A 12153-nucleotide genomic window follows, 5' to 3' on the forward strand; every position below is an offset into this window, starting at 1 on the left:
TACAACGAAAGTGAAGATCTAGAAGATGCAATCATTGAAAGTATTGCCTGGAGATAACCCATTATCTGCATTAGGTGACTATGCTGATTTTATTAATTTATAGGCAATCAAAAGAACATGACAGTGTACACTGGATTAATTCCTCTGTCAATAACTATTAGGAACTAATACACATACAATGCACAAATTGGGGCAGCCGCTTAATTGAGCCAAAATGCACTGGTCCCGATGTGTTCAATTAACCAGACCCCTCTCTGATTCTTGCAGAACACCACTAGTCATAGACCTCCAATCAGAAAATCATCATTCTACTACTATCCTGTGTTCTACACTCAGTGGCCATTTTATTTGGTACACCTGCTTATAAATGCAAATATCTAATCAGAAAATCATGTGGCAGCAACTCAATGCGTACAAGCATGCAGACGTGGTCAATAGGTTTAGTTGTTGTTCAGACCAAACATCAGAATGGGGAAGAAATGCGATCTAAGTGATTTTAACTGTGGAATGATTGTTGGTACTAGACAGGGTAGTATGCGTATCTCAGAAACTATTGATCTCCTGAGATTTTCATGCACAACAGTCTCTGGAGTTTACAGAGAATGGTATGAAAATCAAAGAACATGCAGTGAGTGGCATTCTTGGGATGAAAATGCCTTGTTAATGAGAGAGGTCAGAGGAAAATCTTTCAGATGTCATTAGAAACTGGGATTGTGCCGGAGGATTGGCGTATTGCTCATGTGGTTCCATTGTTTAAAAAGGGTTCTAGAAGTAAGCCTGGCAATTATAGACCTGTCAGTTTGACATCAGTGGTGGGTAAATTAATGGAAAGTATTCTTAGAGATAGTATTTATAATTATCTGGATAGACAGGATCTGATTAGGAGTAGCCAGCATGGATTTGTGCGTGGAAGGTCATGTTTGACAAACCTTATTGAATTTTTTGAAGAAGTTACGAGGAATGTTGACGAGGGTAAGGCAGTGGATGTAGTCTGTATGGACTTCAGCAAGGCCTTTGACAAAGTTCCACATGGAAGGTTAGTTAAGAAGGTTCAGTCATTAGGTATTAATGCTGGAGTAATAAAATGGATTCAACAGTGGCTAGATGGGAGATGCCAGAGAGTAGTGGTGGATAAGTGTTTATCGGGATGGAGGCCGGTGACTAGCGGGGTGCCTCAGGGATCTGTTTTGGGCCCAATGTTGTTTGTAATATACATAAATGATCTGGATGATGGGGTGGTAAATTGGATTAGTAAGTATGCCGATGATACTAAGGTAGGAGGTGTTGTGGATAATGAGGTGGGTTTTCAAAGCTTGCAGGGAGATTTATGCCGGTTAGAAGAATGGGCTGAACATTGGCAGATGGAGTTTAATGCTGAGAAGTGTGAGGTTCTACATTTTGGCAGGAATAATCCAAATAGAACATACAGGGTAAATGGTAGGGCATTGAGGAATGCAGTGGAACAGAGAGATCTAGGAATAACAGTGCATAGTTCCCTGAAGGTGGAGTCTCATGTAGATAGGGTGGTGAAGAAGGCTTTTGGAACGCTGGCCTTTATAAATCAGAGCATTGAGTACAGAAGTTGGGATGTAATGTTAAAATTGTACAAGGCATTGGTAAGGCCAAATTTGGAATATTGTGTACAGTTCTGGTCACCGAATTATAGGAAAGATATCAATAAATTAGAGAGAGTGCAGAGACGATTTACTAGGATGTTACCTGGGTTTCAGCACTTAAGTTACAGAGAAAGGTTGAACAAGTTAGGTCTCTATTCATTGGAGCGTAGAAGGTTGAGGGGGGATTTGATCGAGGTTTTTAAAATTTTGAGAGGGATAGATAGAGTTGACGTGAATAGGCTGTTTCCATTGAGAGTAGGGGAGATTCAAACGAGAGGACATGATTTGAGAGTTAGGGGGCAAAAGTTTAAGGGAAACACGAGGGGGTATTTCTTTACTCAGAGAGTGATAGCTGTGTGGAATGAGCTTCCTGTAGAAGTAGTAGAGGCCAGTTCAGTTGTGTCATTTAAGTTAAAATTGGATAGGTATATGGACAGGAAAGGAGTGGAGGGTTATGGGCTGAGTGCGGGTAGGTGGGACTAGGTGAGATTAAGCGTTCGGCACAGACTAGGAGGGCCGGAATGGCCTGTTTCCATGCTGTGATTGTTATATGGTTATATGGGAAATGGCCAATCTAGGTCAAGCTGATAGGAAAGTAACAGTAACTCAAGTAACTATGTGCTACAAAAATGATGTGCAAAAAATGGTCTGAATGCACAACATGTTGAACCTCGAGGCTGATGGGGTATAACAACAGAAGAGCACGAGCATATACTGAATAGCCATTTTATTAGGTACAGGGTACCTATTAAAGTGGCCACTGAGTGATGAACAAGGCAATTTTAAATCTATTTTACCACAGATCCTATGTGGATTTCACCTTCCGCACCTGCCTACCATGAGGTACCTTGTCCAGTGCTTTACTAAAGCCTATGCAAACAACATCCACTGCTCTACCCTTAGAAATCATAACCGCCACTCTCCAAATAAATGTAATCTAATTTGTCAAGACACTCAATAAACTTTTAATGGTATGTGGTCAAACATCTACTGAACAGTGATGAAAGAGGAAATGAATTCTTTTTCTCACATTTCTTAAAGTAACATTTATTTGAAGAACTGTACATTCCCTTGTGTTTTATGATAATTAGTAATCTAAAACTGCCATTTTGCATACGAGACACACATCCTTCCTTCTGAAATAATAACACTCCCAAGTTAAAATTATCCTACCAAATGATTATAATTATTGGTCCTGAATTTCTGGCCAAGGACAAATCAACAATCATCTGCTGTTGATCAAGAGTGAATAGGAATGCGCATGAATCACAATCACAAAAAAATAGCAGGCAGGTGCAGCAAGAACTTAAGAGGGCAAATGGCATACTGGTCTTTATTGCAAAAGGACTGGAATTGAGGATTAGGGAAATTTTGTTACTATTATTGTACTGGGTGTTTGTGAGATCACAGTTGGAGTACTGAACAGAGTTTGGCTCCCTTACTTAAAGGATACAGTACCATAGAAGGCAATCCAAAAGAGATTCACCACTTTTATTTCCGGATGAGAGGATTGACCTATTAATGAAAGCCAAACAGATCATATCTGTATTCTTTAGAGTTTAGAAAAATGGGGGCAATCTTATCCAAACATTCAAGATATTAAGGTGGCATGCATGACAGGGGGGAGTTTGAGATTTTTCAGTAATGGCAGAGTCATGAACAAGGTGATCCAGCTACCAAAAAACTAGCCAGTCATTTGAAATTGAGATGCACAGATATTTTTCCCAGAATTTTCTACCCCAGAGAAATGTAGAGACTAGCTGAATTAAAAAAAATCTGTTGGAAGTCAGGGGATTGAAGGCTATGTGGACAGAACAGATATTGTGGCCTAGGTAAATAAGCCCTGATAAGTTGTCCTTTTACTCCTATTTTTTTATGCTCTTGTGCCAACTAATTCTGATGTGCCATTGAGTTGGCTAACATTGAAGACTTCTTAAAATTAGGAAATATTTCTTTTTTAAAATTCAACTTTAAAAAAAGATTGCTAAATAAAGATTGGTTAAAGTAGGGCTGACACTTAAAAGCACAAAACACTAATATTTTGAATCATTCTCACTTTGAAATGATAAAGACACACAAAATTAATGTCATAAAGCTTGTTAAGCAGTAATTACCACTGACAACACTAGCAAACAATTCATTTGAAAAGAACAAATGCAAAATTTTGGACTGTGATTCTTTCCTAAATGGCCTACCCATGCAAGAGTTCAAGTGACCTTATTTTGACGATGATGCAGTTAGATCAAAACAGCACAGTATTAAGTCAAAATGAATCACCACAGCCACTGTGGAATTATGCCATCATAGCATGAAAATCATTAAATTGCCATAGTCAGTCATTTCACCATAATTATTGCTCAAAAATCTGTGCCTATTTGTATTTTCGGGGTGAGCAGTTGCTGCTTAACAATAAAGGTTAAGGCAATTGAGTTTCATTCTTTCTCAGTTTCATCGGCCCGTGACAACATTTCCAGTGTGGGGAAATGTGTGGTTTCAGGGCACTGCAACAACTGTGTTGTCTCTATTTCCACTCTAGCTGAAAGCCAGGGCTTTCCCTGACTTGATTAAGATAAAAACAAGACTTGAGCTTTCAATTAAAGACCAAGTAAGTTGCATTATTTATCGCTTTCAAAAATCACACCATTACAGGGGAGTAGAAAATGCTCAGAAATAGTAACTGAAAACCATGGTGGAAAATTTATACACTAATAAAAGCTGCAACTACAGAGAAACAAATTTCACAAAGTTACAAGCAGGGACCCTTTATCAATTAAGACTGATTTTGAAAGAATTGTACAGCTAAACAAATATATTGTACCAGCTACCATAATCTTTTTACAATGTTGAATAGGCCATACTACTGGCAAATGAAGCTTCAATCAGATTTACTATTATCTGCAAACTAACAATGGGTTAAACCTTCATGCTGTAAAGAACCATTCATTTGAAAGGGAAACATGCATTACATGAAGAGACTGGAACTGCAACTGAGTACCCTTATAGTATTCAAAAAGTATTTTGCACCAATTGCTTACATAATACTTATAAAAATTATCATCTCCATCATAAGAGATTCATGAGGCAGGACAGCACCTTTCAAATTTGATTATATGCCTACATAAAACATAAAGATTCCTTGAAATACTGTTAGCGACACAAGTAGATTTTTTCCCCTCTTCCACATTACTTGGTATAGTTTCTGACTATTCATTTGAAGAATTACCTTGTCACTTGTTTCATTCCTGCATACATCCAATTATAATGGACTGCTTAATCTCAGTCAGCAAATAAGTGCCAGAAAGAATTTGGGTAACAGTATTAGGAAAATTAAATAAGACTTCCTAAGTAATTGTCTGTATCACCTACTGCATTACCAAGGTGATCTTACTAACCAAAAGATCGCTTGATGCCATGCCAAGAAATACAGTTCGATGGATATTAAGACTGCATTTATGAAAATATTTATTTGCATATACTTTAACCTACTTCTCTGGAACCTATGAATGGAAAATAAAATCCAAATGTGACTTCCTGACTTCCGAAGCCATTTAAGCTAATGTTGGCAGGAAGAAAGGCCTTTCAACTTAAGTTTAGTAAAATGAACAAAATTAACTAAATATACCAAGCTCAAAAGAGAAGAAATGCAATGTTGTAGAGCTCTAAGCTTTTATATTCTTGAAGCTACCACTACCCATTAATGGAAGTAGATCTTAGCATTTCGTTAATGATAGCTACACTGAATGGGCTTGAACATTACATGTGTGTTCTGTATAAGCACGTCAACAAACATTTGCAACCATGTTAAAATTAAACTGTCACTACCATTTTTTAATCTGAAGACTTAACTGGAGTCTGCCACTCTGGAGTTGAAACATGATGACAATAAGACTCTACTCTCTTTCAATTAGCTACCTTTATTATAACACATGAATATCAAATGCACTTGGGATGAAGGAGGCTGAAATTTTAGAATGTACAGTATCATGATTGGTTCATTTGATAGAATTACATTATTTTTAAAGTTGTGTGATCAGCACATTTTCCTTTTAAATTTGTAAAGTAACTAACTCAAAGCCACCAAATAAAAATGGCTAAACACAAGAGATTCTGAAGATTGCATGAAGGAAAACAATAGAAGAGATACAGATATTTTTTAAAGAGGTGGCAGAAATATTCTTGTGGCACAGTGGTGCAGCTGGTTGAACTGCTGCCTCACAGCTCCAGCGACTCTGGATATTCCTAACCTCCAGTGATATCTGTATCAATGTTAACTATATTATTTTTAAAACAGCTGCGTGGCACTTCAAATGTTTTTTGTAATATCCATACAATGAATATTTAGAATGAAAATTGAAAAACCAAATATTTTTGATTGTATTTATTAATTGAAGGGAGTACACAGTTTAAATGGCTTTGACATGGACTGGATGGGCCGAAGGGCCTGTTTCCTTGCTGTACTTTGCTATGACTCTCTGAAGAACATAAGACATAGGAACAGGAGTACGCCATCCGGTCATTCAATAAGATCATGGCTGATCTGTCTGTAAACTCAGCTCCATCTACCTGCCTTTTCCCCATAACCCTTAATTCCTTTGCTATGTAAAAATCTATCTAACTGTTTCTTAAATATATTAGTGAGGAAGCCTTAAACTGCTTCTCTGGGCAGAGAGTTCCACAGATTCACCGCTCTCTGGGAAAAACAGTTTCTCCTCATCTCCGTCCTAAATCTTCTCCCCTGAATCTTGAGGCAATGTCCCCTAGTTCTAGTCTCGCCTACCAATGGAAACAACTTTACTATTTCTATCTTATCTATCCCTTTCAAAATTTTGTATGTTTCTATAAGATCCCCTCTCATTCTTCTGAACTCCAGAGAGTTTAGTCCCAGGCGACTCAATCTCTCCTCATAGGTTAACTTCTTCATCCCTGGAATCAACCCGGTGAACCTCCTTTGCACTGCCTCCAAAGCCAGTATATCGTTCCTCAAGTATGGAGACCAGAACTCCACGCAGTACTCCAGGTGCAGCCTCACCAGTACCCTGTATAGCTACAGCATGACCTCCCTGCTCTTGAATTCAATCCCTCTAGCAATGAAGGCCAACATTCCGTTTGCCTTCTTAATAACCTGTTGTATCTGCAAGTCAAGGTTATAATGAAATACAGTACAAGAAAATCTTTCACACTTTGTAAATGTTTTCCTATCTGTCTTTATTACAAATCCATTATCTATAACACTGTCCAGAATAATTTTGCATCCAGATGAACGATACATCTGAATCCTCAGCAGACCATCAAAATGTTCCACTTCTAGATTTACATTAGACTGAATTCATAAGGTTGAATCCACATTCGCAGTCAGCTCTAGAAACTTGAAATGTTCCAATGATGTTAACAAGAATTGACTATTCTTCAAATTCTTCATTTCTAAGGAAGTAGTTCAACATATCAGTGAACATCTTATATAACCAGTCTTAACTTTCTCAGAGACAACAAATTCGAAATCACAGTATTGCTGCAATATTCTTTATTCAATGATTTCATCATAGTTTGTAATAGTAAATGAGCATCTTTTGTCAGTTGTACAATATCCTCTTCTCCAAATTCAAATTGGTTGTATTTGCAAAAGCAAGGGGTCAAAAGCTTGTTGTTCTCTTAATTCATTATCAGGAAATCTATCATGCAAGTGATTAAATAGATTGAATAATAGGTGTGGTACTGACATCAAAACTTATGGATGCAAGCATATCTTTCACTTTCTCACTCCAATAAATAGTATTGTCAAGATACTGTGTAACTTGTTGATTTTTGCTTTTGAATACTGCAGTGCTTCAACTGAATTGAAACATTATTTGGTATTCAGAATATGTTGAAACTCTAAAATGTTTCTAAGTAAAGGCTGTGGTACGTTTATTATTTAGAAAATAATAGATTATATTCATTAACAATTAATTACAGGGTATTTCACAATTATATTAACAAAGATTTTGAAATTTTACAGTATGAGCATAATTTCAAAATTATATTAACACTTTATCAAAATTATATTAACATTATAGAAAAGAACATTCCAGCTGCGTGGCAACAAAGGCAATGTACACAGCACCATTTCAGCTACTGCGCGGTCACACACCCACGCAGCTTAGAAGGAACAGTGAGCTGCATGGACTTTATTACTTTTCCTGAGATTTCATGGGTTTTCCCTGGATGCTTCAGTTTACTCCAATATTACAAAGATATATTGGTTGGTAGCTTATTTGGCCACTACAAATTGTACTTGCATATATGTGAGTTAGAATCTGGGAGGAGGACGAGTTTATGACTGTTGTGTATTTAATATTTGAGTAATATGGTAAATATATCCTTTGATAAAGCATTCTTAGTTGTTTATATAATTCATTATAGGTTATATATAAGAGTACGTAAATGACATAGGTCATTATGCTACCACGGCATATGTGCATGCCTCACTACAGTAAAATTGAAGCATACATGACATATCTTCTGGCTCAGTGTTTTTCTTTCAAGTAGTTTTAAGCTTTGGAGTGACTAAACATAATAGAGGTGATCAGTAGGATTTAAAATGAACCTAAGATGACCACCTACCTGTTGATGTGCAGCACGACTTTTTTCTTTGGAAGCATAGCGAGAGGTTCGAGCTAAAAAGAAAGGCAGAAAACGGACGAAATTCACAGGTTCATAAACAGCGAGTACTGGGTGATAATCATAAATTTGAAAAAAAAACAGAAATAGCTGGCTACATCAAAAGATAGACACTTACGACTGCACAAGACATAACTAGATACTCAGCAAATTGAGCAGCATCTTGAAGCAAATGAAATAGCAAAAGCTATTCCATTTCACGCACATCTTCCCTCACCCCATCCTCCCGCCACCCCATCAGGGATAGGGTTGCTCTTGTCCTCACCTACTGTCCCACCAGCCTCTGCATCCAGCACATAATTCTCCATAACTTCCACTATCTTCTGCTATCTCCAATGGGATCTCACCACCAAGTACAGCTTGCCCTCCCTCTTCAATTTCTGTTTTCCGCAGGGATTGCTCCCTATACAACTCCCTTGTCCATTCGTACCTCCCCACTGATCTCCCTCCTGGCAAGTGGAACAAATGCTGCATCTGCCCCTACACCTCCTCCCTCACTACCATTCAGGGCCCCAAACAGTCCTTCCAGGTGAGATGACACTTCACCTGCGAGCCTATTGGGGTCATATACTGTGTCCGGTGTTCCTGGTGCGGCTTCCTGTATATTGATGAGATCTGGTGTAGATAGGGAGACCATTTTGCCAAGCAGCTACATTCTGTCTGCCAGAAAAAGTAGGATTTCCCAGTGGTCACTCATTTTAATTCCACTTCCCATTCCCATTCTGCTGTCAGGTTGGAGGATCAATACTTATATTCTGTTTGGTTAACCTCCAACCTGATGGCATGAACACCGACTTCTCGAATTTCTGGTAATGGACACCCTGACCTTCACCATTCCCAATCCCCTTTTCCCTCTCTCACCTTATCTATTTGCCTGCTCTCTGTGGTGCTCCTCCCCCTTTTCTTTCTTCCATGGACTTCTGCCCACTCCTATTAGATTCCCCCTTATCCAGCTTGGTATCTCTTTCACCAATCAATTTCCCAGCTCTTTACTTTACCCCTCCCCCTCCATTTCACTTATCACCTTGTGTTTCTTTCTCCCCTCCTCCACCTTCTAACTCTGACTCCTCATCTTTTTTTCTCCATTCTAGAGGAAGGGTCTCGGCCCGAAACATCAACTGCACTCCTTTCCATAGATGCTGCCTGGCCCGCTAAGTTCCTCCAGCATATTGTGTGTATTGCTTGGATTTCCAGCGTCTGCAGATTTTCTCCTGTTTGTGAAAGCAAAAGCGAGTGCCAATTTTGCTGAGTTCAACAGGTGGAAAGGCATAGAGTTTGCTTAGAAGACTGACTGCTCCAACCAAACAAGCTGAAATGAGTTTTGCTGATATTGTGGAAGTAACGGAAGAGCATTTAAAACCAAAAACATTGTTGATTGCAGAATGCTTTAGTTTTCTTAAGCAGAATTAAAAGGAAAGGTAGCCCATTTCAGTGTATGTGGCTGAATTGTCTCAACGTTGTCAGTTCATTGATGGGCTTAATGATGCGCTGAAAGATAGTTTACTTTGTGGATCTTACAAGAAAATATTCAAAAATAGCTCCTAACTGAAGCACAGCTCACATTTAAAAGAGCAGCTGAAATCGCGGTATCAATGGAAGCATGTCAGTCATCTAATGATGAGAATGACACAGGACTGATGTTGCTTTGTGATTTACATACGAAAACTACCAACTGGTAAGCAACCCCAAAGTGAACAGCAAACTAATTAAAGTGGAATTGGACACACTGACTTGGTTGTTTCAGTCATTCCATGAAATCTGTTTGGATGGCATTTCAAAGTCAATGAACTAAAGCTTGCAAATGTCTAACTAATAACTTATTCTGCAGAAAAGATAACTCCTGTGGGAATGACATTCGTAACAGTGAAATACAACAACCAACAAACCACATTGGGTTTGCATCTGGTAGAAACAGGAGGGCCAGCATTGCGTAGTTGTGATTGACCAAGACAACCACAACTTGACTAGAGATCCATCCACCATTTGCAGGCCACATCTGCTACAATAGAGTCAACTGAAAGCGAATTAAGAAAAGTACTGGATGATGCTACAGAATGGCACTGGAAAACCTATCAAGGGGAAAATACAGCTAAATGAAAAAGCCACACCCAAGTTTTACAAAGGCTGTTTAGTTCCTTATACTACCTGTGATAAAGTAACCAGTGAGCTAGTTGGCATGGAGGCTGAAGGAATTCTTTCCAAGGTTGACTGGAGCCTATGGGCAACACCAGTGGTCCCAGTAGCCAAAAAGGATGGGTCTGTCAGGATCTGTGGTAATTTTAAAGTCACCATCAACCCAGGACTGAAAAAAACCAATACCCTCTGCCCAGGATAGAGGATATCTTTGCAAACGTTTCTGGAGGAAAACACTTCAGCAAAGTGAAATTAGCTGAGGCATACCTACAGATGGAGATGGAAATGGAAGAAGAGTTTCTCACTTTAAACACTCAAAGGGCTTTATCACTATACTAGGCTTATTTTTGAAGTAGTATCTGCATCTGCACCTGTACTGTTGCAGAAAGTTATGGACCAGGCGCTGCAAGGCTTCCCAGGCACTCGAAGTTACCTGGATGGTATAATTGTTACCGATGTGGATAATAAGGAACATCTCCAAAATCTCAAGACAATTTTAAAAAGACTAGAAGATTATAGGTTCAGAACATGACACAGACAGACATACTTTATTGATCCCGAGGGAAATTGGGTTTCGTTACAGCCGCACCAACCAAGAATAGTGAAGAAATATAGCAATATAAAACCCATAAATAATTAAATAATAAGTTAATCATGCCCAGTGGAAATAAGTCCAGGACCAGCTTATTGGCTCAGGGTGCCTGACACTCCGAGGGAGGAGTTGTAAAGTTTGATGGCCATAGGTAGGAATGACTTCCTATGATGCTCAGTGTTATAGCTCGGTGGAATGTCTCTGGATGAATGTACTCAAGTACAAGAAGTGTGAATTCTTTAAACCAAACATCACTTACTGTAGTCACATGATTGATCCACAAGGAGAAAATCCAAGCAGTGATGGATGTCCCAGGGCTAAACAATGTGTCACACTTGCAATCCTTTTTAGGATATGTCAATTAATGCAAACCTGGCTACTGTGCTCCACCCCTTGAACACATTACTACAGATCGGGAAGAAATAGCGCTGGACAACACAGTGTAAGGTGACATCAGACACTGTACTCACACATTATGTTCCACATCATCCACTGAAGCTTGCCTGTGATGCCTCACCTTATAGTATAATCATATTACACGTTACGAATGATTAAAGTGAACACCCCACAACCTTTGTATCACATTCCTTTACTGCTGCAGAGAAATATTACACACAGATTGACATAGAGGTCTTGAGTCTCATGTAGGGTGCAAAATACTTCAACCAGTACTTGTGCAGGAAAGAGTTTACCCTCGTTACTGATTATCAAGTACTAGTGTCCATTTTCAATCCACAGCAAGGTATTCCACTAACAGCAGCATCACAAATGCAAAGATGGGCTCTGTTTCTTGGAAGACACAATTAGAAGATCAAACTCAAGAAGAGAACTAATCATGGAAACACTGATTTGATTGCCCCATTTACCCTTGGAAAAGGAAATAATTGAAAAATTTACAAATGAGGACACTTCTCTTGACATATTCTTCATAATGCAAATCAAAACTCTCTCTTATCAGGACACAGATGATCCAAAGGGAAACCAGAAAAAAACCTACACTATCTCGGGTCTATGTGCCAACCCAAAATGGCTGAAACATGCAGCAGGAATTCCAGTTCCCCCATTTTTACCAGTGCTGATATGAACATACCCTTGATGGGGATTGAGAGTTGTGTACCATCCAAGCTGAGAACTAAAGTGTTGGATGAGCTACAT

General features: G+C 38.8%; 1 protein-coding gene across 10 annotated transcripts in view; it reads right to left on the minus strand.

Annotated features, from left to right (window-relative positions):
• hdac4 (histone deacetylase 4) overlaps positions 1-12153 on the minus strand; it is a 436407-nt gene that overhangs the window by 239011 nt on the left and 185243 nt on the right. For 7 of the 10 annotated variants that reach the window (XM_073046732.1, XM_073046730.1, XM_073046731.1 and 4 more), the window contains exon 3: positions 8217-8269. The exons of the other annotated variants lie outside the window; for them this stretch is intronic. In XM_073046732.1, coding sequence (XP_072902833.1) covers positions 8217-8269 — 53 coding nt within the window. The remainder of the gene's footprint in view (positions 1-8216; positions 8270-12153) is intronic. 10 annotated transcript variants of the gene reach the window in all.

Source organism: Hemitrygon akajei, chromosome 5 (assembly GCF_048418815.1).
Source record: "Hemitrygon akajei chromosome 5, sHemAka1.3, whole genome shotgun sequence".
Taxonomy (NCBI): Eukaryota; Metazoa; Chordata; class Chondrichthyes; order Myliobatiformes; family Dasyatidae; genus Hemitrygon; species Hemitrygon akajei.